The sequence below is a fragment of the Filicampus tigris genome, chromosome 8 (genome assembly GCF_054856515.1).
Source record: "Filicampus tigris isolate MCC_2025a chromosome 8, RoL_Ftig_1.0, whole genome shotgun sequence".
Taxonomy (NCBI): Eukaryota; Metazoa; Chordata; class Actinopteri; order Syngnathiformes; family Syngnathidae; genus Filicampus; species Filicampus tigris.
Window position 1 is genome coordinate 5652369 of NC_141224.1, and position 26987 is coordinate 5679355.

Consider the following 26987-nt stretch of genomic DNA (forward strand, 5'->3'; position numbering starts at 1 on the left):
GGGAGCAGAACTGCACGATATGATGGGAAGGGGGGGCGGGGGTGGCGCTGGAGAAGGTTGAATGGATGGACGAGGAAGAAGGAGACAGGGTGGGAGGGGTTAATGCAGAAGAGCTCAGTGGAGGAGGAGGGGGAGGTAGGGTGGGGGGGCGCAATAAGAAGGCTGAGTGGTTCTAGTAAATATTTATATTGCATTATGATACGAGCAAGAGTGAAAGAGTGGGATAGGAGAGGCAGTGAAGGGGGGGGGGGCTTACATAGAGCCTCCATCCCTTTATTAATTTTATTCCACTCCGCTAAGTTTAGCATTCAACACGTGTCGCCAGTGATGGAGGGAGGAGGGGAGGGGGGAGGGAGGGATACAGGAGAGAGAGAGAGAGAGAGAGAGAGAGAGAGAGAGGTTGACGGTTGCTAGGTGACGGGGCGCATATACTGAATTTTAACCAAAGAACAGGCAAAGAGGGAGAGAGAGAGTGTGTGTGAGAGGGGAGGGATAGAGAGAGAGAGAGGGAGGACGAGAGAGAGGGGAGAGGGAGAGAGAGAGAGAGGGGGGGAGAGAGATCGGTGGATACATGTAGAACATATATGTATGTTTTGAGAGATATTTTCCCGGCATCTCTCTGCGTGTATGTGCGCGTGTGTGCGTGTGCGCGCGTGTGTGCGTGAGTGAGTGTGTGTGTGTGAGGAGACCGGGGGGGGGTGGGGGGGTGGGGGGTTTGGCGGGTGGTGGTGGTGGGGGGGGGGCACACGCGCGCTCTCACACACACACGCAAAAACGGATACCTCAAAACGGAAGGATGTGAAAAAGGATGGAGGGACGCAGGGAAAGAGGGGGGAAAGGCTGGTGAAAAACAGTAAGTGCATTTATTTTCATCATCTTTGCGGTGCTCACACACACGCGCGCGCGCGCACACGCGCATATATTGGATTAATTGCGACTCGGGAAGAAGGAGCGTCATTGACACTCAGGAGGAGGTGGACAAGGCAGGGGGGGTTGGGGGATGTCGGCATGTTCGGCGGCCGGGGGCGGTGAGGTGCAAGCGGCTGGCGCACCGGAGCTTTGACCCTTCTGTCATTGGTGCGCTCGCAAACTCACCAGCCGCATGTTGCACCTCACGCATGCACAGCACGGACGCCGGCACTGCGTTGAGTCATGAACAAAAATCTTTTGGGGAAAGGGAGGGGGGGGGGGGGGTGAGAGGTATTTGTTTGCGAGGAATTTCATTCTCGTGACTTTGCGCTCTGTTGTTAAGTCTTCAAACGCCGGTGCGCCGCTGCAGCTGCGCCCCGCACCGCTGCAGATGCACGATCATATCTGTTGATGCTCATTTTCTCCTTGCCCGCCTGCCCGCCTTGTTTGTGCGCTCACGGTTTGTGTGTGTGTGTGTGTGTGTGTGCGCGCGCGTGCCGCAAGATTGCCCGGTCCGGTCCCGATGATATTGGCGGGATACCGGGGGCGTGAGGGAGCTCAAACGCCGCCACTGTTTTGCCACCTAGCAATCACACTCCAAACATTCTCACGTCAGGCAGATGCAGCAGCTTGTTTTTGGGAGGGGGCGAGGGGGGGCGGGTGGGGGTCTTTTCGCTTTTCATTCTCGCAGCGTGTGAGACATTAGGAGTTGGTCTGCGGGGCTCACACGCCAACTTTTTTATTTTTTATTTTATTTTTTTTCTGCCTTGCGGTGTACGTCACTTGAGGTGAATAACAAACCGCCGCCATCATCAGCATCATCAGCAGGAGCCCTGCGATGGTACGCCTTAATAAGTCTGTGGCCTCCAAGGTCCACACAGACCACCGGGGCTGAAGTTCATGCTGCTGACCACAAGGAAGAAGCCTGAGTGTTATTATAGGTTGAGTCATTTCATTTTATTTATTTTTTTGTTGTTGGTCGATTGGTTGCTGTAATTGGGAGTGTAAGAGCAACCCACTGTAATTTGCCTTCATGCAGATGCAAATTGGGAATGAATGTGTTGTTTGCGTGTTTTTTTTTTTTTTTTTGCCCACCCCTTCATTTTTTGTAAATTAGCTGATATCCATTTCAATCGGCTCCTTTGCACCCACAGGTGAGCGCGCTTATCATCTGCACGCAGGCGGCCCCACTGCAGCGGTGCGCCGCCGGCCGCAAAGTGGCGCTTTCGCTGTGGGCTCAGAGCCCCTCGCCGTCTAAATACTGTTGCCCGGAGAGCCGTGCGTGTGTTGAGGGAACTTTGCATGGCGGAGGAGAGCAGAGGTGATGGGAGAGACAGGAGGTGCGAAGGCCGGGATGGGGGGGGGGGTGTTGGTGTGGGGGGGGGTGGTAGATTTGCAAAAGCAGCAGAACAGAGGAGAATGCACCATGGCAGTTAAAGTTGTAATGTCGTTACAAAAAAGTGGTTGTAGTCGGGGGCGGAGCCAGAACGCGGCTAATGGGTGGGCCTGAATATTTCTTTCGCAGAGCACAATCCTCCTGTCTTCTTCAGACAACCACAATTATGCCATTCTTAATGTTCAATGAAATAAAAAACACAGCGAAACAAAAATTCAAAGATAATTTACTTTACTACATTTACCAAAAATTTAAAAGGGTATATTTTTTGCCATGAATCTCACCTGGTGGGCAGTCTGCCAAACCTGTGCACACCCAGGCCCACCCATGGCTCCGCCCCTGGTTGTAGTATGAGAATAAAATTGTTACGGGAAGAGAAAGAATACTGTAATGATATATGGCAGTTCATTGTTTGCGTAATCGCTTTTTTCGGTGGACCGTATCTGTTTGTCGCAGAAAAATTAAAAATAATTAATCATTCGTTAATTAATCATTAACTTGATTTTTAGTAATAATATAGCTGCTTTCAAAACATGCAATACATAAAATTGCAGCTCCCAAACATGTGATTGTCTTCTAAAAATTTTTTTAAAGCAACACTGTGTCATGTCAGTCTTTGTTGGTTATGGTGGCGCCATGTGGACAAAAGCGGTAGTGTTTTGACAAAAATCAACCACATTTCCCATGCGTGCCAGCGCGTAGTGTCCTGAAATCCTGAGCCGTCCTTATAGCGAAAGGAGGAAGTTTGCCGTAAAGCACAGGTGTCAAAGTCAAGGCCCGCGTGCCGGAGAAGGTTTTCTACGGCCCCTGGGATGATTTTGCTGTATTATTAGATCCGGCCCGCAGCAAACCGGCGCGGGTAGCAGATGTGATCGGGTCCTTCGAGCCTGCCGATGACGTCACGCTTTAAAATGTATTGTAGCGTCTTCCAAGAACGCAGACGTAGTTTAACTATCACGTTTTTATTAGTCCAACCGGCTACTGTGGGCCGCGGTTGACGGCAATACAGTACGACAACCGTTCAGTCAAAAAAAAAAGTGCAACATCTCTCCTCCTCCGCTCCTCTCCCATCCAGCGAGCCACGCCATGCATTCATTAACCTCGGAAACAACACAACTTGGCAAGACACAAATTCGACCACAAAACGGATAACCCAATTCGTTACACTATTTCTGTAATATATGTCTTTGCATCCCCTGCCTGTTGCTATAACGAACATTACCGCAACATTTTGCGAGGATCGTCCTTCGGTCGTTCGTCCACGTGCCGGCTGAAGACTTCACGTCACTTTTCGTGGCTTTCAGAATCGGATTGTGGTGAAAAGTTATTTGCAATAAAACACGTTTTATTAAGAAATACTTCATGTTAGAAATCTCACGTTCTTTTATGATTAATTATTGTTGGCATTTGATAAATTCATCGAGTTTCGATGTAGTGCGGAGATGTCCCGCACTGTGAGCAGGCATTGAACGCTCCTCGAGCGCTAAGTGTTGATAGCGAGAGACCTGGTTTCTTTTCTTTTTCCTCCTTCGACACAGCTAGCTAGTAGTTTTTTAGTGCCATCAAACTCAGTAGTTGCAGATTTCCCGTGTTTCACAACATTTGTTGTTGTGTGTAAATGTTAAAAGGTGGGTTTAATCATTTAGGTTCGTGTCAGGAAACTGCTGTACATAATAGCCTAGATATGTTCTCGTGAGTGATGTCACGTTGATGAACACTAGTTAGTTATTTCGGCTAGTATGCTAACTATGTGTATTGTACGTATTGTTGGGCTGTTTGATTGCGTAATACAGTGAATTGTAACATTTAGGCATATTGTTAACTAATGGCTGCGCATTGGATGATGTTGCTAGGTTATTCTTTGTCTGTGTTGTTGCAGACCACAGTAAATAGACGTGTCAAGTGGAATACGGGCCTGTGTTCTCTGACAGGAGCACCCGCATTCATACCTTGCCACTTTAAAATAGAGTCAGCTGGAGACATCATACCAATCGTATGATCATCTCCGTTTTACTTGACTTTATGTAGAGTTCACTCAATCGTGCAGCCCGAGTTAACCACAAAATTGTTTCCAGTTTGGCAGGAGAAACGCAAACGTTCCGCTGATGTTGTTTCACAAGACGGGCAGCGGCTTCTTCTCGGGTCATCAGCGGAAGTGACGTACGGGCTGCCTCGCAAAAGTAGCAGTAATGTACTTTATCTGATTTTTTATTTAGTAACTCCGAACATAAAAACACAACAGCCAGGGGGGGTGACAAACGTAGAAGCAAAGAAATATACGACAGAAATATAAAGAGTGACATCATCAGCAGGCGCGAAGGACTCGAGCCAATCTGGAGATTTTAAAAAATTTCAATGAACGGCCCTCGGCTTGCCGCAAAATTCTTTATTTGGCCCTCGGTCCATTTGACTTTGACACCCCTGCCGTAAAGCAATTCAGGACATTTGTATTTTTTTGTGTGCCAGGGTTGATCCCATCCTCCTCAAAGTTGCTTTGTGCCAGTAGAAACGATACAGACCCCCTCAGGGCATAAAGTCCCATTCAACTACTGTACTTGTAAGTCAATGTTTCATCAAAAGAGTTGTGAAAAAAATTAAGGTCAATTTCTTGCCCAGTGCTGCTTTACATCATTTTGTTTTCTTAATGTAATTTTGGTAAGCTACTTTTGTTTTCTCTGCTTTGCTTCCGAATGTTGTTGACTGTTTTGTTTGTAAGTGCTTGCGGGTGTGTCTTTGCTTGTGTGAAGCGCATTGAGTTGCCTCTTGTATGAAATGTGCTGTACAAATAAAGCTGCCTTGCCTTGTAAAGTTTGAGTTTTTTTTCCTCATTTTGCATAAAAATATCACTTTTACTTGATAAAATTGCATATTTGTCTTGAGAAAATTCAGACATCATTCGCGTAATTCATTGACTTTAACATGGCCATTCATATTATGATTATTTATTGTTACTATTATCACGGTTGTTGTTATTGTTTCTTTCAATTGCCATAGAGAAGAACAGAATCAACATTTCGATATTTGTTTTCTTCCAAATTTGTTTGCTTCATCAACCTCTGCTTCACTAATTTTGCTGAAAAAGCCCTCAAGCGAAGGCTCAACGCCCCACATTGCACATTTTATTCCCCTTCCTCACCCCAACCTCAGTTTCCACGTGCCTCGATTCTTTTCTGCCCCCCCCTTCCATCATCACCCTGCGACCGGTGACTTCCTGCACTCAAAGTCCCAAACCTCCCTCGCCCCAACAGTCATCTGTGTGACGTAACATTCGACTAGAGCATCCTCTCGCCCACGAATGGTGATCTTTATAACACCACTCATTAAGGTAGCACGCTCATTAGCATACAACATCAATTAGTCTTTAACGAGATCAGAGGTCGGTGCTTTGGTGCGATTATAGTACAACAGCGACAGCCGCGCACACCCAATACAAGTGTTCCTCTCGGCGTTAAGAGTTGCATGGAAGCGGTTATATATTCACTTTGTTCCCAGGCGCTGTTTGACAGCCGTGGCAGATGTTATCAGGTCATTGCGCAGGCCGGCTTGCTAGCGCTTCCATTGGATTGACTCAGGCGAGGCAAACTCCATAGGTGGTGCACGCCATTTATTATCATTACAAACTTCAGTTCAATTCCCCCAACCAGGAATATGCCAATTTAATGAGGTGTCAGCTATTATTTTTAGTACTAAAAAAAAAAAAAATTAAAACTTTGAGAACGATGGTTGCTTGAGTTTACAACAACCAGCTGACTAATATTATGTCATGTTTTGTCATAATGATCCTTTGACTTGTTGCCAAAGTTGAGCTAATGATCTAAAAAAAAATATGTGTCAACAATTGGATGGTGTTTCCCTGTTATATGTTTGACCCATTTATGGCTTAATTATTTTCATTTGATTTTATTTGAAGAGCTTGACAAGTTTATTTAATCATCCATCGTTCACTATTTGAGTCTGAGCCCATCCAGCACCATGAAGTGCTTTAATGCGGACTCGTGCAATTCCAGCGAGCTCGCAGCATTTGACCGTTTTGAACAAGGGGAACTACAAACTAAATGGATCTTTTGATACTTCAATTCTCAAAGAAATGAACAATTAAACAGTCAACCACTAATAACATTTTGTTTTAGTTTCCAGAATGCAAGTAACTATAATTTGAAATCATAATCAAGAAATAATATCCTTTACTATTTTCATGTAAGATGAAACAAATGGCTGGCAGTGAATGACTTTTTAACTGAACAAGGAGAGAGAAAAGCTACCTAAGCACAAGCAGAACATAAAGTAGAACATAAAGCTGAGTTTCGTAACCGGAACCTTACATCTGTAAACGGGACCTGCTCACCACTAGTCCACTAGAGAGAGAAAAAAAAAAAAAACAGTTTAAAACAGTTATGATAATAAACAATTTCTGCAGTCAACATTAGCAAAACAAAGTCAGAGCTTCCAAGCTACTGTACGATGTCAGCCAGCGTCGGCTAATTAGATGTTAAAGTGACGCTACGGCGTATCTGACGGTGACAAGCGGATGGGATAAACAAAATGAATTTACTTTGAAGATGAGGAATCCAGGAGCCAGTTGTGTATCCCACTGTACCACTACTTCAGTAATTCTTTGAGAGAGTGTCATGATGTGGACCAGAGGATTGTTGGCATCCATCAACGTCAGTGGCGTAAAGTGACAGGCAGAACAATGAAATGCTCTCCATGAGACGGGAGAAGGTATGCGACAACCCTTTGAAGCCACCTGTTGCCATTCACGCAGCAGAAAAAAAGTCATGGCTTCCTGTGAGCGTGTCAGCCTGCGTTCAGTATATCAAGTCCACATTTCATTGAGTTAGTAAATTGAGACGAGATCATTATTTCAGTATCCATACTTTTAATGACATTTTTGTTTGGTGGCGTGCAGTGAGATTCTTCTCAAGACGACACTTTATTTACTTTTTAATAACTAACTATAACTACATTATTAACTATATATGTTTGATATTAAAAGTGTCATCAAGTTAATGACTTTTCATTAAAAAAAAACAAAAGCAAGAATCACAAAGTTCAAGAACAAATACATAAAAAAAATGTTTTTATTACATATAAATAAAAAATATGGCATGTCAAGAAAATACATACTGTATGAACCTGAATAGAGGTACCTGAAACAAGGTGACTAAAATGGATAAAAACACAAAGTTGATTAGGTCTTGAAGTTGAAATCAACCCAAACATATTTTATTTAAGAATATGTTCTTTGCAAGCCCACTAGTTGAAACAAGGCATTCTGATAAATATTGCATTTGTGGAATAAGAGTTAATCCAATCATTTTTAGCAGTCTCCGGGGGCGGCCATTTTGTCACTTCTGTCGACTGAAAATGACATCACAACTACCCAGGGCTCAGGTAACGACCAATCACCGCTCAGCTTTAGAAAACAGGCGAGCTGTGATTGGTCATTCCCTGAGCCCGGAGCGACTGTGATGTCATTTTCAGTCGACAGAAGTGACAAAATGGCCGCCCCCTGAGTTGGCTAAAAACGGGTGGATTTTGCTGCTTAACTCATATTGCACAAACGCACTATTAATCAGAATGCAGTGTCTTCAACTAGTGGGCCTGCTGGGAAGCAGTTTTTAAAACTGTAAAAATGTGCAAAGTATTAAAAAAAAAGAAAAATTAAAATAAAATATATTAGTACTTGAAATCAGATTTGAACCCAAAACATGGGTTGACAGCAACGAATGGCTTCCAAGGAGTGGTTATTGCTCCTATTGGTGTTGTAAATATTCATTGCTGCTGACCAGCTGCATCCTCTAATTAAGCTAGCGAGCTAGCTAGCTATAGCTGAGCCGAAGTTGGCTAGTGCCCTTTTGTTTGCTGCCATGTGCGATGGAGTGAGTGAGAGGCCCGATAGCAAACTTCCGACAGAGGTCAGAATTCATGCACAGCCCTACTCATACAAACACTTAACTGTGTTACTTTCCTTTCTCAGTATGACCACAAAAAGGTTTCAAAAATGAACAAAAATACTACTCCAGGCTCTGTTGACAGTTTTTTTTTTGCTGTTGGGTCGCCCCCTGGTGGTTGTGCGCTCCCCCCGCAGGTACTTGGTTCACTCATGTCCTGGGTCGTTTTTTTCTCCAGCATTGATCCAAACTAGTGAAGCTCTGGTGTATTAATAATCTTCATGACGGCTAATCAAGTGAATTGGTTCGTACACATCATGGCCCCGGTGGTACCTCGTAGAGCTAGTTTGCTCCCTTGCTCAGGCTCCGTTGCTTCTATTGATTTGCCTTCTTAGCAAGCCAAGTTAATCAGCTGTAATGGAGCAAAGTCACGTGAACGAACACATAATAAGTATCCGCAGTGTGTGTGCAAGATCAGCAAAGTTAGCATCAAAGTAGCAGCTGTCGTGTGACGCCCTGCTAACCCAACATCAACATGTGGCTCGGGGCGTTTGACTGGCAAAACAATCTTACATAAGCACAATTGTTCCAATCGCAAGGAGGAAAAAAAAGTCATCGGGCCTTTTGAGTTGATCACATGCTTGATAACCATATTGAAATGCTTTCTCTCTTCTCTGTTGTTCTTTCCACTCAGCATTCACCCCCCCCAATCCCCCCCATCATTCACCAGCTGAGCGGCATCTCCAGGCCATCCTCCATGACGGCATCTCAACCTCCATCACCGTCACGTGTCCTCCTGTCCCTCCATTCTCCTGAATTCATAAGAGCACTTCCTAAGGCGATCATCTTGCCGCCACAGACGTTTGTTCCTCAATTTCGTGTTAAAATATTAATCACGCTTAAAATTCTCATATCTTTTTGCTTCCTTATTAAGTTCCCCCCCCCCCTTGAAATGCCGGTGATGTACATCTGTAGCTCATGGATTACAATATGGAGCAATTGTCACATAAGTAAAGTGGATATCACAAGTCCACGCACCGCAGTTCAAATGCCTGTTTTTGGTGATTTGAGAAAATGAACCGAGAGACCGGTAAATCATTTTAAATCTTTTCCTACCACTAATGGAAAGAGAGGGGAAGTAGAAATAAACAAGTGAGATGATGTGGAAAACCTCCTCTTTTCAAAATTAACCAATCGCATTTAAAATGGTGTGAAATGGGAGTGAGCGCACACCTGCCACCATTTCAAGTGCCTTCGATTAACCCCAAATATGTCCAAGCTTGCTCTAGTAAACAGTTCCTGGCATCTTTCTATTTTATCTTTTCAGCAGAAATCTCAAGGTTTCGTGCTAACTGACTTGTGGGAAAAGCCTACGAGAACAGCTGAAATTAATTTAGGGTTAATTAGAAGCACTTCCAATTGTAGCAGGTGTGTTGCCCTGAAGGCAATTGTGAAGACTTTTCCCTTTAAATTCTCCTTAAAAAGAGACTCTCTCTGTTATGTTAATCAGGGGAAGTAAAAGGGGGGGAAAAAACTCAGCATTTGTTGAATTTGTTAGTAGTTTTTTTTTTTTTTGTTAGTATTTTTGAAATAGTTGTAATTGAGGACGTCATAGTCGATGATGTCACTTCCTGTTTTAATCTCAAACGGGAATGCGTGGCAGCCATGTTTTATGGTGTATTCGCAAGCACCGTCCACTGAGAAGCATCGCACAGCAGTGCCGCAAGTTCCTGAATATCATTTTAAAATCGGTTTATTTATTTATTTATTTTTTAAAAACATTCGTAGCACATGTTTTGTAAAAAGTTAACTGGTATTGGTTTCAAACGTCTCCTGTAGTTGAATGGCAGTTTCAAACGTTACCCTCGATGGACTATATGCAAGCAGCACTTCCACATTTGATGTCATAAGGCACCGAAGCTTCTTAGTCCTTAATCGACTCAAAAACATCAGGGACCGCTCCTTCTTTAACACTAGGAATTCAAAAACTAATAACAAAATCTCCTAATGCCATCACTTTTGCTTGATGGGACAGCCTCAAATGCTTAATGTGTGTGTAAAAAATAAAATAAAATAAAAACACAGAATCTGCCTGGGAAAAAGTGACATCAAACATCCCTGATTTTTATGAAGAATACTTTTATTGTTTTATTTCTGTCATTTAAAGAAATGTATTAAAAAAAAAAATCTGTATTTTGGGGGGGGGGGGCTGGACTGGATTCATGGCATTACCATTCATTTCAAAGGGAAAAAGTGATTTCATATATGGGTGTTGAAAATGTGGTCATGGAACAATTTAAACTTTTATCTCTTATTCATGGGTTCTCACTTACTGCGAGTGTGTCTCGAACATATCTCCCGTTTTCATCACCGCGCAACGCACTTCCTCCAAATAATCCCAAATACTCCGACACAACCAAACCGATATTTCACGAGATTATATTCGTAAAGGCGGGCTTGTGATAGTCGCTTGTATCTGATATCATTCAATTCTACAGGTACACATGCGGTGCCCTTTTTAACAGAAATCCAGATACCCATTCCAAGTGCTTATCCGACCATTCTATATTACGCCCCAAAAAAAGATCGAGCTAAGCGCTAACTCTCGGGAGCGGCCCGGGGGCTGCGATAGGACCGGACGGGGCCCGACAAGAACTGAGCCAGAACTCGTTCAAGTGTTTAAAGAATGACAGGGAGTCATGTAATGAGCAGTTGGAGATGGAGAGGAGGAGGCCAGGCTGGAGAGGCAGCCGGGACATTGTTCTTTGCATAAACGTCTATGTGCACAGTCGGCTGATGTTAGAAATGAGATATTAGAAACACGCAGGCGTGTTTAGCATCACGCGGCGGTTGGCGCTGGCGTGGGACAGTCCGTCACTGTGATTGATGTGCCGGGAAACGGCGGCGTTAAGTGGTGATTAAAAAGAGGATTTTTTTTTTTTTTTTTTTTTTTGTGCGTTCATTAAAGTACAGTGGCCTGTATCAACTGGGCGCGAGTGGTGTCAAGACTTCCCGGAACCTCTGTCACCCTGGTGTCGAAAAAAGAAGCGAGCAAAGGGTGGCGTTCGGCGTGGCCTTTGAGCTGAACCGACCGTACCGGATGAACCTGGTGCAAAGTTGCCTTATTTCCTTACCGTTTAAAAATAGCTTTCATGTTGCAATGTGAATTTGCTGCATGCACTGTGCAGATTTTATGAGCGCTTGGATCTTGAAACGGAATTTGCACTGTTTGTTATCTACAGTAGATGCGGGAGAAGATGATGACAAAAGCCCTCTGATGAAGAGAGCTCTGCATGTTTCCTGCATTTGTTTGAATGAAATTCATCCCTGCTTGAAAACCAGCAGCTTCTTGTATTCCCCCCCCCCCTCCTGTTTTTGGCATGATAAAAAAAAAAAAAAAAAAAGAGGTAAAATATGCCTGTGAATGCAGGGAGTCTGACCGGTGGTTTGGTTCCAGTTCCATGATTCGTTATTTATCTTTTCCGAAATCAAATCCTTATTTGGTCTTTTCATAGGTGATTCCGAGTTTCTTGATCATCTCTTTTATACAAACAACAGCGATTTCAATGTCGTTGTCTGATGTAAGGCTCTTAACGATTCCAACATTGCGCCGGTGGTTTTGGGATTGTTGGTGGCGAGTGGAAATTTTAAATGTATTCATTCCAGGGTCAAATTGTTTGATCAAAGGTAAAGCAATGTTTTAAGCATCGGCATTGTTAATATCCATCCATCCGTTCATTTTTTTTTTTTTTTTTTTTTTTTTTACCATAAGGGTTGTGGATGACCTGGAGCCTGTCCCAGCTGACTTTTGGCGGGAGCATATAAACAAACGATGGACTAAAATGTGACTCGCATCTGGAATGAGTTCCCCCTCCCTCACTATAAGAACATGAGTGCCTTTCAGTAGTTACCCATTGTTGTCACTACCAGATCCATTTCGATCAGGCCTGATCCCACTCGATACGGAGGTACGACCCAGTGCTGCTGTTTCTACCCAACATTTTTTTTGTTTTTGTTTTATACTTCCTATTAGTTGTATTAAATACTCAAAAACAAGGATAGCACATTGCAATTTCATTACAGATACAAACATTACAAGAACCAGGGAACCAGGAATTCCACTGTGGATACTTTTCCCCGACGAGGCTGCAGGGCACTCCCCGGGGGGGGCCTCGCCTAGGAAATCCCAACACCGCACACTGAAAATGCATCTTCTCTGGATGCCGCGATTTACGGGACAGTTCGGTATATTCTAAATCCCCGAGTGAGAAGCTCAATATTCTTGTGGACTATCTTGTTTGCTAGCGCTCTCTCAAGCCGGCGGGATATATTCCAGGCACGGTTTTTAGGCCTTATACATACATATCGTCGCTGTCCTGTGAAAAATACTTATCTCCAATTTTGGATTTTTTATTATTATTTTTTTAATTTTCACATTAATGCGATATCTGTAACGCGGAAACGCCATTCATGTAACAATTAGAAAATGGAGAAAAAAAATGGAGATATTTTACTTTCTCATATTGGGGGACCGGAAAGAACAAACGAAATTACAAGAAATAATTGTGAAGTTTTCTTTTTCTTTTTTTACTTTTCAGCCCCCATGTCGATGCGCAGAGTTAATCCGTTCATGCCTGCTGAACTGAGGTCATGCGGAGTGCACCGAGGACCCCGCGTGATATCGTGCATGACGGTAGTCCAGCCTTTGGAATAAGTCTCGCCACAAAACACAATTCAAGAGGTTCCAGTTTATTGACCGCATCGGATGCTTTTGGGAATGGAGACACGGGGTCAGTGCACACGTTTTGCATTTAGCAGTGACGGGACGTAACCGGAAGATGAATTGCCGGCGCCGGTCGCTCGGTGTCACGATTATTCAATCTGCGTTTTTTTTCACATCATCTCCGCATTAAGATTCGCTAAAGTGGAAAAGAGGACGAGATGGTCATCTGCCAGCGATGGAGCAAGCGGAATTGATTGAAAGACAATATAAGACGTTGATGGTTTCTTGTTTCTGAGCAGCGCGCATCGTGGGATTAGTCGCTCCCCGCGGCTGCGTAATAGCATAACGCTATCAGTTTCTGTTATTCCCCTCGCTAACCTCTTGCCGGCTTAGTCTCATGGGAATCATATGAGTCCCCACAAAACAGAATAAAACACCTCCACCTCGCTCACTCCTTAACATCCTCGCGCCTCTGCTGCCTTGTTGATGTTTTTTTTCTTTTTTTTTTTTTTTTTCCCCCCCGAAAAGGAAACGGATGCATTAAGCTTTATAGGACAGGCTGAGAGAAGTGTTTCTAACACCTTTTTGCTTATGCGCTGCGCTATAACGTCGCTCTAACCCGACATTGCTATGCAGCGACAGATTTAATGCCGACTTTCTGCCTGGGCTTCGAGGCGCTCACTACTTGAAAAGACCAACTTGCCATTTATCTTCGGAATTTGCTTTAATTTTGCTTGTGCGCTTGACAGGGATTCAACGCACAACACGCAGGATTATAGACGCCTGCTAGTGCGCGCGCGTGTGCGTGTGTGCGCGTGTTTGCGCCTGCACATGACCTTGCACAAAAAAAAAAAACAAAAAAAAAAAACGATAGTCATCACTTAGGGTTTTCTCTGCCACTTTAATCTGTTTATCCTCGCAATCAGATTATGAGTCATTACTATGCACAGCCAGGTTGTGTAGTGGCGCGCGGCCGCCGGCTTTTCCGTTAAAATACCTTTCGCCGCACAGGTCGTGCCAGGCTGCGGTGTCGGCCGCTTTTCATCGTGCTGTTTTACTTAGGGACTGATTTAGATGTGGCTAGGTGATCCCAGTGTCTGGCCAATCAATGAGGGATTAATGGAGGCGCCGGTGCAAGCAGAGTGGAACAACGGTGTGGCTCGTGCGAGGGATTGGAAAAATAATCAATTTACTGTTCCAAAAAAAAAAAAAAAAAAAATGGAGTACATACTCAGTGGCATAGCATAGACAAGTCCTATCACACGCTGAACGACGTGGCCGAAGTTTTTTTTTTTTTTTTTTTAAAGATTTCCGCATGGGGCTGGACCGATAATTGAATATCAATATGTTTAGCGATTGACACGTGATCGATATCAATAGAAAATAAAACGTCCGTTCAGTTTATTTCGCTCTTTCATAGTTACGTTGACCTCTTATTTAAGGTTAAGTACGATGTTAAAATAAAAATAACCTCAATTCATTTTTTCTCCGGGTCATTACTTTCAATAGTAAAAAGGAAAAAATTCAATATATATCGATATCGCCCAATATGAAACACTTATATCGTGATATCTTTTTCAGCCGTATCGCCCAGCCTTATTTCCACGGTTGACTATCGTCATATACTGTACTGTAAAAGATTATATATTACCTTTGGCACAATCGCCCAATATGAAACACTTATATCGTGATATCGTTTTCAGCCGTATCGCCCAGCTCAATTTCCACAGTTGATTATCGTCAAATACAGTACCGTAAAAGATTATATATTACCTTTGGCACAATGGCCATCTAATTTCTCATGAACTAGGAGTTATTTTGGTGGCTGTTGAGGTCGCGGTTTTACCATTGCAGCGCATTCGTACGTGAGAAAGGGTCAATCGCCAAATGGACCTTTTGTTTGCGATGATCTACTTTAGTCGCGCTTAGCGTGCGGTGAGCCTTATTTACACTTAATGTTGCTCAGCGGCATCATGTCGCCGATTTTCATTTCGCTCCTGATTTGGAATAAAAGCCGACAGCAATCAGTGCCTGGCATTTTAGTCATGAATGTACAGCACATTATGTAAATGAGCTGCGTACTGAAAGCGACTGCGATATCAACTCTCTTTTCGGCAAGCAGAAAAGAAAGGATTCATGATTCAGCCCGGACCAGTTAGTTCCCTGTTTATCATACTGAGAGGTGTTTCTAATATTTTGCCCCAGTCAAGTAGCAAAATAAGATGACCAAAATATTCAGAAACAGTGGAACACCAGGTCTCTTCCAGTCAATGCAAAAAAAAAAAAAAAAAATGACAGTACAGTTTTGATATCCAGGTGCGAGGTCTCTCGCATTTAAAAAAAAAAAAAAAAAAAAAAAATGTCAAAAATAAGTATGAGTGTGTAACCCGCTCAAGCCGTATACTTTTGTTGCCGGCTTCAAAATAGTTTACTCCACTTTTTATTCATACTATCAGGAGTACAGCTATATTGAATGAATGAAACCTTCCAGTGCGTTCTGTCAGGAGAAATCCTGACGCAACGTCCCCAGACTGCGGCCCCTCCACCTGAAAGCACATGACCTTTCTTATATTTATGTCCGAGCGCTGATGAAAGTAGCAAACCGTTTGTAGACGTTATCCCATCTGAATTGCAACCGTGCGGGTTTTGTGCCTATGTTACGGGAGAGCGCAAACGAAAAAGAGACCACGCTGACATATTTGACAGTGAATCATTCACGCACAGATGGATATTTTCCATTTGAATAACCCATACGTAGCGTGTGGTTTGGTCATTTCATCAGGGTTCACACAAATTACACACACCATCAACATAATGAATGTATATCAAGTCAAATTTATTTAATATACCCCTTAATCACAGAAAAGTCTCAAAGGGCTTCACATGCCCACAGTTGACAGATATCGACGGCATCCGGGAGGTCAAGGAAAAACTTCAAAAAAAAAAAATCTGGGGAAAAATGAGAAACCTTGAGATGGCGGAATCCCCCTTCCAGTATGACCAGGCTGCAATGGATGCTGGGTGGGCAACATTTACTTGCGATACAATGTTAGTTTGAATAATGTAAAAGATGACGCGCCGCAGGGTCCCTCCTCACAACCCGGCCCGGAGTCGGAGCGGAATCTGTACAGCGACGTCCAATTAGGTCATTGTCACCTAGCCTTTTTTTTGGGTTAGAAATGAGGTCAGGGGGTTGTTAGTGTGACGCTACATCAGTGTCCAGGGTCAGCTCCGTCTGATTTCCGTCAGAGAAGGAAATGTATCCCCTCCATGGACTTAAATGGGAGTCCAATGAAACGCCCCTGCAGCTTTCCACAAGAGTCTTTAGTCTTTAGAATCTGAGGTCTGAGATGGCCCCAAGCTGAAAATCAGTTCCCGGTGACCACATGGGAATCGAAGGGACTCGAAATGTCAAAATAAAATGACGTCAAGGAGGCGCACGAGAATGGAATGTCAAGGTGATTGTTCCCGTTTGTACTGACAAAAAAGGTTATAAGGCACCAAAAGGACAAATGGAATCCACCTGCTGGAGTTGAAAACATTTTATTTTTTTTTGGCGTCGGTCACTCCTTAAAGGGAGGGTGAGAGGGGGAAAAAAAAAAAACACTTTTTACGGGACGATAGCAATGTGAGTACAGCCTGTGTATAATTACAATATATTGTCATTTGTCCGCTGGCGGCCGTTTTAAATCAGCCACCCTCGACTCGAACTGCTCCATATAATAAAAGAAAAAAAAAAAAACACATTCATGAAAGCGTAAAAGCGCTAATGGAGTTATCAGCCTGTGGCACGTTTTTTTTTTTTTTTGTTCCTTATGAATATTTGTATCTGCAAGCATCTGGTAGCGTAGGACTTTGATAGATATCTTGTGAAATTGGATAACGTCTCCTGTGGAGGGAAAGGAAGATAGCACTGTGTGCTTTTCGTGCGCAGTATATACGGTATATGTGGTAGATGGTATAAATTTGGCTTGCGGTAGACGTTTGGACTCTACTGACCATTTGCGTATCTGTTTCACTGTGAAAATGTCTTCAATAAAGTATGACCGCGGAGTTGTAGGAGCTGTGTTCATACTAGGGATAATCGGCCCGGCCGATAATCGGCACCGATATTTGGCTTTTTGACTAATATCGGCCATCGGCCTTTTTTAAAACTCCGTCGGCCGATAATAAATCCATTTTAAAACTGTGGAAATGGAGCTATTGTTTAAGTTTTCATTTATCCTTTTTAAGACATGCTGACAACCCAGAGTGCTCCCAGAACTTTTTGTTTGAATTTTATAACAGAGATATTGTCAAAAATGTGTTGAAATAATAATAAAAAAAAAAAATCAACATGATGCAAACCTGAAACATTGTTCACTAAACCTGCTTAAAGACGCTGCAACAAAGTTAAGAGTAAAATTTTCTTTAGATTTTGATGCCAATATTTACCTTTTTACTGAAAATGAATATCGGCTCCAAATATCGGTTATCGGCCTCCTTGACTACTGATAATCGGTATCGGCATCGGCCATGAAAAAAAGCATATCGATTCTATCTGTAGTTCATACTGTATGTACTATTTTGCACTGTAGAGTGCTGAGCTTTAATTTGATCTGCGCAATGAATGTTCTCAAATTCATCAATTTATCTTTGCTCCTGTTGTTGTTACGGTCTTATGAATTTTTCGGCCATTTTCACACAGCCCTACTGCATGCATGGCGCTACACTGATCACTTACTGGCTGCTCGTTGACATGACATGGATCAAAGAGGGAAGAAAAGCGGGGGGGGGGGGGCGGTGTAAGTGAATGAAGGCCAAGAAAAAGACATGTATGCCTCGGAGAGGAAAGAACACGACGACTGGAGCTCAACGTGCGGCACAGGGATTGATGGGAGGCGTGAAGCGAGGGAGTTGCACGCAGCAAACCAGCGCAGACCGAGTGTGGCTTGTGTGTGTGAGCGTGTGTGTGCAGGACACAGAGAGAGAGAGAGAGAGAGTGAGAGTGGATCTATTGCGACAGAGAACACACTCCACTGGCTGTGATTGAAGTATGGGCCAATTAACACGAGCAGCATTGAGCTCCAGCTGCACTCTTGTCTTCATTCCTAAGCTCCCCAACAATTCCATATCTCACACATACACATGCGCACGCACACCCACCAAGTTATGCACACCGTGGGGCGCCACACTGCGCTGCCACTGTCTTATCTTACATAGTATTGTATTAGCGTGGTACTCTTTAGCAGTGTTTTTCAAACTTTTTGGCGTCAAGGCGCATTTATTTCATTGAAAAAAAATCCCGCGGCACACCAGCAGCTGAAATTGTGGAAAAAAAACCCAAAAAACTTATTTTAACAATATAAGTGTTATATTGTTTATATAAGCATTTTTTTTAACATTGAAGAATGATGTTATGTTATAACGTCTTGAACAGGAATTGAATTAAAACAAAGACAAAAATATTTTATAATGTTTCATATTGATACTCAGTGTGAAACGTGCGCCTGTTTGGATAAACGTGCGTCACTAATGTCTCTAAATAGCTACCTGCTGCTGCCACCTGCTGGTATGGAAGAGTACTGCAAGGTGGTAAAGACATGATTACGCTGCCAGGCGCTAGACGGCAGAGGCACACAAATGAGATAAATTCCCAAGTGCGGCACACAGTTTGAAAAGCACTGCTCTACAGCTACGGAGGAAGGAAATTACAGAGGCCGCACTTTTCTCTGTGTACAAATGAAGAAAAGACCAAACGTTCTCCCACCGGAGGAAAGGAACCCTTTCTCCAAGACGCTGCAATTTTTTCGTAAACGGCCTACATCTTGACGGCGCCGTGCATACATTTCACGTGTGTCGCGTGTATGGATCGTCAAATGCGACTCGGCCCGATTCGCTCCAGCCGCAGCCAAAGGCGGCAGGGAGCAGCTCCATTACCCTGCATTAGGGATGGACCGATTATCGGACGAGCCGATTATGGGCACCGATATTCAGCGTTTTGACAAATATCGGCATCGGCCTTTTTTAACAATCTGAGGGCTGATAATAAATCAATTTCAAACTGATATGTGAACGTTTAACTTTTATTCATTTTGACATTTTGGAGGGCTTCATTTACTAAAGAAAACTATACAAAGCTATCGTTTGAAGTTTTCATTGAACTTTTAAAGATGACCCTGGGTTCTCACTGAACTATTTGTTAGAATTTGATAAGGATGTATATTGTCAATAATTCTAGTAATAATAATGTGGAAAAAAAAATCAACATTATGCAAATCTGAAAAAAATGTTCAATAAACAAATGTTAAAGACATTTCAACAATGTTAAGAGTGATTTTTTTTTTATGCCAATATGTCCCTTTTTACTGAAAATTAATATCGGCTCCAAATATCGGTTATCGGCCTCCTTGACTACCGATAATCGGTATCGGCCCTGAAAAAAGCATATCCTAGGTCAGAACGGGATGAAGCCGCACGGTCCGACGTGGCCTAATCACAGCGCTGAACATTGCGCAACCGCTCCTATTCCCATTCACGTTTCCCCGCCCGCAGATGCGACGCGGCGCGCTGTCGGGCGGGCACGATTGGAGCTCAGTGCATCGGCGGCGGGAGGGGGGTGAAAAGAAAGGGTTGCAAGCCAGATCCAAAGAGCCGAGCGTTTGCTTCCTGTATTCGCGCCACCCTCCAGTCAGTCGTGCGGCGTCACCGCAGGCCGCTCGCTCGCTGCAGATGTGCAACGAACGAGGAAGGAGGGTCATCTGAGAACATTGCGACGGTTTACCTATAATCACGCGGAGAATCAATTTTTCATTCTCGTCTTTTGAAGCTGCGCGGTTTTTTTTTGTTTTTTTTTCTTTTTTTGGACCCCTCGGCAGTTGCGGATACAAAGCTGCAGACGAGAGAACGGGGAGATTAGAAATGTCTCATCTCCCAATTGGAGATGCGTATTGGAATGTAGTTTTACACCTCCCACACCCTTTGAACATATTTAAAGTTTTAACACACGTTTTAAACACATTACAAGCTTATTTTAACACCAATTGCGGGAAGAAAATGTCTAGAAAATGCGGAAGTCAACCCAAACGTATTTTTTTTTTCAAGAATTTGTTCTATGAAAGCCCACTAGTTGAAAAAGGGCATTCTGATAAATATTGCGTTTGTGGAATAAGTGTTAATCCGCTCGTTTTTAGCCATCTGTGGGGGCGGCCATTTTGTCCCTTGTGTCGACTGAAAATGGTGACGGCCGACCCGTTTTCAGAATCCGAGCCGTGATTGGCCGCTGTGAGCAGTTGTGATGTCATTTTCAGTCGACAGAAGCGACAAAATGGCCGCCCCCGAACTGCCTCACGGTTAAGAAATGCCACCTATATGCCGGTCCGCTTCTGATTTTAAACGGGCTTCTGTCAACCATTCCGACTGCAAACTTCAGTACCTTGCCAGGAGCTCCAAGTCACCTGGCGTATGGGATGAATGGACGCACTTCCTCAAAGGTGTTCCACGTTCCACTCCGAGGACTAATTACCTTTAGACTGACTAGGCTGGACATCGACATTGAACACAATGTGTTTTGCATGGCTGTTGCTGTGCAGTCATGTCGCTCTCTCTCCTCTCCATGTCATGTTTAAAAACAAAAAAAGATTAGCTTTGTTGTCTGGGCTGCTGACAGTCAAATTACTTCTTCAAACTAACAACACTTGGAGTCCGTAAGCTCCACGTGGGATATTCCCTTCCTCCCGGTTTTCTCTTTCTGAAACACAATTTCTCCCTTTGCTGCTTCCCCACAGTAGAATGACACGCCTATAGTTCATTTGCCTTCAGCTAGTTAAAAGAGCAATAAAGTTTCAAAGCAGCGCAGGTGTTTCTTTTGAGAGCCGCGCGCGCGCGCCGGCGACGGCTTCCTGTGGATAAACATTGAGAATCGAAAAGCGCGGGTGCAGTGCAGTTGAAACGGGTTCAAATGCACTCGGAGACGTTTGCCTCTACCTAAAAACGCTCCAGGTATTCCTGAAGGCGCTCTCGCTCGGCGTCTCGCAGTCGCTGGCGCGTTTGATCGGAAAAATAGTGTAACTATAGCGGGCTGCTTGATGGCAAAATGAAATTGGCGCGTCTGTTTGGAAACCGATTTAATCGCCATCACGGGCGCATCAATCAAAAGTTTACCGCATCTGATTGGAATCATGCTAAACTCAAAAGGTCAGGTTGGCAGCCCTTTGCCACGAGATGTTTGTTGTGCTATTTATTTTTCACAAGAGGGAGGCGGAGGGGAAAAATGTGAAGATTTGCATTGCAACAAAAGATTCATTGGCGGCAGAAAGTCAAGTGAAACAATCGTCGTTCCACCTCAGCTTTCCTTAGTCTGTGTTTACTGTCATCGGCCACACGTGATTTGCATTGTACTGTTGGCGGTATTCCAGATTAGATTAGCTGGAGCCGGATTATGTAGATGAGGATTGACGTCATTGTAGCCTTCCTCTGTAAAATGTGATTGCGCAATTTGCACGCTCAGGGGCAGCCTATTCTCACAAAAAGTCAGTCAGACTTTATTTGGCTAGAAACATAAATATTTTTGCCAGAAAATACCACTATGTATTAGAGATAGACCGATATGTTTTTTTCACGGCCCATACCAAGGCCAATTATTAGTAGTCAAGGCGACCAATAATCGGTATTTGGAGCCGATATGAATTTCTCGAAAAAAAAAAAGAAAATATTGGCATCAAAATCTTCAAAAAATTTTAAACAATTTTTCAGATTTGCATAATGTAGATTTTTTTGGCGTATTATTATTGCTATACATTTTTGACAATATACATCTTTGTTACCAAATTCTAACAAAAAAGTTCAGGGAGCAAGCAGGGTCGTCAGCATGTCTTCAAAAGTGAAATGAAAACATTTAAAAAAAAAAAAAAAAAAAAAGCTCCATATAGTTTTCGACCAAAAATGAAGTTCTCCAAAATTTCAAAATGACAGAAAATTAAACTTTCACATAACTTTCTTTTGATTCCAACACAGTTTGAAATTGATTGATTATCAGCCATCAGATGTTTTAAAAAGGCCGATGCCTATATTTGTCAAAACGCAGAATATCGGCGCCGATAATCGGCCCGGCCGATAATCGGTCTATCCCTACTATCTACAGGGTAGCGGTTGCTGGGACGTGGCGGACTTCTGTGCTCTACTAAATGCTCTAGTTTTGGGAATGTACAATATCACTGCTGGGGGTACATACTTTTTTTTTTTTTTTTTGTGTGTGCAATTCCCTCCTTAATATCTCATGAGAACACGCTGCTGCCAGAGGACACTGACTACACTGTATTCACACTTCAACAAGGCTGACTTTGGCACACATTGGCAAAGCTGAGCCGCGTCTCCCGAGAGTGAAACGCCGTGACAAGCCGTACAGTTAACGGCTCGCAGCTCGGTACAGTACAGAATATATCTCCTTCAAATTATACGACGTACCATATTTCTTCTGCTGTTCTTCCCACCAGTTCCCGCCACATCCTCCACACCTTACGGCGCACTAAAAAAAAACAAAAACACAAATGCCTATTCCAACCCCCGCCCCCTAACTCCCTCCCTCCCTCCCTCCCTCCCTTCCTTCCTTCATTATCACATTTTCCCATTCTCTCTCACTGCGCATCTCTACACACCACCTCTTTTTCTTACCCGCCTCACTCACTCACTTTTCTCTGGAATACACACACAAATGCACACACAGCCCCGTCACTCAAAATATGAGGTCTGGCAGTGTATTTATTTAGGCGGAACACGTACACGCCGCCCCAGTAATCAATACCCTTTTTCATGCGTCTAACCTCACATTTGGGTGCTAGCGCCATGCCTCATTTTTTTTTGTTCCCTCCTCTCCTCAAGCGCATCCCCGGCTCCAATGTGAGGTCAGATTTGCCATATTTGAGCCATTTTCTCATTTTCCTCTTTGCGCCCGAAAAGACCGATGAGGGTCAAAGAATCATCAGAGTGCGGCGGCGAGAGTTGGATGAAGATGGAGCGAGAATCACAGAGGGGGAGACGGCCTCGCAAATGGAGGCACAGTGAGGGAGACTCACTTTTTTTCGGGGGGGGGAGGGGGGGGGCAGTGTTGTTAATCAGCGCAATTGTGTAACGGTGGCGGAAGCAACGATGCGAATCGGGAGCCGGGGCGGCTTGAGGAGAAAGTAGGAAGAAAATGGAGACAGGGAGGCAGGGCAGTTGGCATCGCAAGGAAATGGAAAACGACGCGGGGCTGTTTTAAACGTTACCTCCCAGGTGGTCATTAGTGTTCGGCGTCCCTGTTGGTGCCTACGTGCACCGGGTGAACCCTCACATCTTTGCTATCATTTAGCAGCTCTGCGGGCACGCTGCAGCCACGCATTCGTCTCGTGTGTACGTCCCAACGCGCGTAGTTGCAGCTGTGAGGGTGAGGGCGTCTTCAGTGATCTTAATTGTTGTTATCATTCACGCAGCACAATAACCACCTCCCGCCCCCAGCTTTGCCGCCGCCTGCTATTAACGCTCTCGCCCCGCTTCCCTCGAAAGGCCCGCTACGATTTTCCCTTCTTCTCTTTTTTTTTTTGTTCCTTCACAGCCTGCAACCTAAATTGCGACAAGTTTGTCTTTTCCTCCTCCATTCCTTCCATTTCTCCAGCTCTCCTCCTCTTGTATGATCCATTTTCCTCATCATATGTTTGCTTCAGTGGCAGGATGTGCATTTGGTAGCTGGGCCTTCAGTAGAGATTTATCGGAATGACTCTACCCATTAATACGACCGCTATCAAATTATAGTCATAGACGACATCAATACTACTGTTTGTCGTCTCTGTCCTGTGAAAAACACGTATGTCCAATTGCGTCTTTTAAAAAAAAAAAAATATTTTCACGTTAATGGAATGTCTAATGCGGAAAGACCATCAACGTAAAAATATATATATATATTTTTAAATGGACATTAGTGTTTCTCACAGGACAGCGACGATATGGAAACACAATATAACAATGCACATCATCTGGAGCTGTTTAGAATCAATACTTGCCTGATAACATTAAACATTAGGTAAAGTACATAAGGGGTGTTAAAAAAAAAAAAAAAAAAAACGGAAAATTTTGAATCATAAAATCAGCTTTGATTTGAAAGATATGAGCGAATCGAACCAAATCGATGCAGTGATTTCCACCCAGGGTGCCATGAGAAATGATCAGGGGTTCCCATGGGAACTTATTGAATTTCACACCAAAAAAAGGATGAATCACAGTTATATCTGTTCATCTGTGCCTCTATCCAGTGATGTGCAGTGACAGGCAGAACAATCAAATGCGCTTCCATTTGGTGGCAGAATAATACATCGGCTTGGTGTTCAGTTAAACAGTCTCGGATTTTACACTGATCAAGTCAGTTTGTGAGTAAACAGCGATTATTTCAGTTTTCATACTTTTTGTGGCATTTTTCCTCGGTGGTGTGCCGTGATGTTTTTCTCATGTGAAACGGGAGCTTTGGCTCAGTAAATGTTGAGAGCCACTGCGCTACTGGAAGTAGTCGAGCCAAGAAAGACACTACAATTCTCGGGTCAATTTTGTGGAGACCCGAGTTCAAAGCAAACATGGTGAAGCGGCATTCAGCTGTTATGCTGCATGCAAATGGAATAAAATAAAAAGTGTAAACGCTTTTAAATCCATATTAAAAACTATACTTTGACCTTTGATTAAGGTCTTTTAAAAACATTTTAAATAAATTTCACAATGTTTTTTTTTTTTTTTTTTTAAGTCATTTAGCAGAAATCAACCCAAACATTTTTTTTTCAAGAATATGTTTCCAACAGGCCCACTAGAAACACGGCATTCTGATTAATTTTGCGTTTGTGGAATATGAGTTAAGCAGCAAAATGCACTCGTTTTTCTCTGGGGGCGGCCATTTTGTCTTCTGTCGACTAAAAATTACAAAGAAAACAGGTCAGCCACGATTGGCCGTTGTGATGTCATTTTCAGTCGACAAGACAAAATGGCCGCCCCCAGAGAAAAACGAGTGCATTTTGCTGCTTAACTTAAATTCCACAAACGCAAAATTAATCAGAATGCCATGTTTCAGTTAGTGGGCCTGCTGGGTACAAATTCTTGAAAAAAAAAAATGCTTGTGTTGACTTCCGCTTTGAGAAACCTACTTTTATTTCTTCACTTTTAAGTGTTTTTAAAGTCTTCCGTCTATGCGTTTGAATATCAGTGTGTGTTCTTGTCGTCATTTTGCAAAGTTTTTATTTTCTCTGCTTTGCTTCTGTGAACGTCTGTTGTTTTTAAGCGCTTTTAGGTGTTGTCCTTGCACATTGAGTTGCCTTGTGTACCAAAGGTACTACATAAGTCCATCTGCCTTGCCTTACAAATTGAAGAATGTTGGGCATAAATGGATAAAAATAATAGTAATTTTAGGTCACTGCCGCTACTAGTGTTTCGATGGCCCACCGCTGGCTTGCTCGCATTTCCAACACAGTCTTACCTGCGTGCAATCTCGGATCACTTTCACATCCTTCCTACCACCCGGCTCCCCCTGTCTGTTTTTCCTCTCGGAGACCTTCTTCTCATCTACTTGTAATTCTTTTACTTTATCGATCTCATTTAATGTCCACTAAAGTGGATATTGGAGGAAAAAGCATTTCCGACTAACTTAATCTCCCTTGTTCCTTCTCCTCCCCCGCCGACTCTCTTTCAGGCACCCTCTCTTCGTGCCATACGTATCTGCCTCCCCCCTCGGCAGGTTGCCATGGTCGCCATACCGACTCTCTCTCTCCTACTGGTGCTGGTAGAGTGGAGAGGCCCGGCGGATGCCTCCCCCCACCTGCTGCTGCGGCCCAGCCCGCGGGAGCGCGACGCGGGCGCAATGATGAACTTCAACATCGCCGTGATCCACGCCGGCGCCACGGTGCAAGCGGAGGCGGCGCTGGCCGGGCCCGGGGGACGGGTGCTGTACCCCGGCTTCGGCCGGGTGTACGGTTCCCTGGGGGAGAGCGTGGTCACCCAGTGGGGCTCTGCGAACGTCATCTGGCTACAGGTTGGAGAATGTCGCTTGGGCTCCCCGCTCATTCCGCCTCGCTTGAGGGGAGGGGATGACAATGACCGGCCGTTGTTCGATATCATTCATTATCCCGAGCTGAATGGGAGCGCGGCGCTGCAGTTGTGTGAGGCTTTTCAGAATGAGCAAGTGGGCTCCTTGACAAAAATCCCGTGTTGTTCACCTCATGCGTGATACCTGCACCCGCCATATCTGTAACACAAAGTCAAGGCACGCTGATCTCGTATGGTAACTCTTTTTGTCCCCCCCCCCCCCCCGCCATCCCCCCTCTGTGTTTACCCCTCTCTGTTCTCCCTCTCTTACATCACTTCCTCCCCTCCATCCTCAAGGTGAACGACAGCAGCCCTAAGACGGTGCTGTCCCAGCTGTGTGAGCTGCTGGCTGCGCGGCCCCTACAGGGTCTGGTTTATGAAGAGGAGAGGCCCCCGCGCACGGCCTGGGGTCCTCTGGCCCCCATGCTGGAGTTTGTGTCGGCGCAAACGGGACTGCCCATAGTGGCTGTAGGAGGGGGAGCGGGGCTGGGGAGGATGCCACAGGTAGGAGGGGGGAGGTTGGCGTAGGGTGGGTGAGGAGGAGATGTTTGGGGTGCGTGTATGTTTGCGGCGGGGGGGTGGGGTGGGGCATTTCTCGAAGGGCTACGAGATGAGTGCATGAGGCAAGTATCAAACAATGCGAGTTTTAATGACAAATTGAGGGGAATTGTGACCTGACCTTTTTTTTTTTTTTGGGCTTTTTTACTTTTTTTTTTTTTTACGAAAAAATGAGGTGTTGAATTAACTCAAGTAGATGTATAGTCTACTTAAAAAAATATCTCTGGACCCAGATTATTTTATTTCGTGCAAACACGAAATAAAATATTATATATCATTTTCAATCCCAAAAAAATTCAGTGTACTTGAACCTGTTAAGTGGACTTTCAGTTTTACAGTTCAGAATTTGACCACAATGTTTTCTTTGAAATATTCTTCAAATGTCACCAAAACAAATCCGTACTAATTGCTGCTTTGCATGTGCAAGGATTTCCTC

General features: G+C 44.0%; 1 protein-coding gene across 2 annotated transcripts in view; it reads left to right on the plus strand.

Annotated features, from left to right (window-relative positions):
- The first annotated feature begins 709 nt into the window (after window positions 1–709).
- Window positions 710–26987, plus strand: part of grin2db (glutamate receptor, ionotropic, N-methyl D-aspartate 2D, b) — a 72481-nt gene continuing 46203 nt past the window's right edge. The window contains exons 1-3 of one of the 2 annotated variants that reach the window (XM_086037037.1): window positions 710–853; window positions 25602–25940; window positions 26291–26497. In XM_086037037.1, the coding sequence (XP_085893163.1) occupies window positions 25653–25940; window positions 26291–26497 (495 nt within the window). In that variant the 5' untranslated portion in view covers window positions 710–853; window positions 25602–25652. Of the gene's footprint in view, window positions 854–22772; window positions 22960–25601; window positions 25941–26290; window positions 26498–26987 lie in introns of those variants that run through there. The other variant, XM_086037038.1, reaches the window with a different exon arrangement.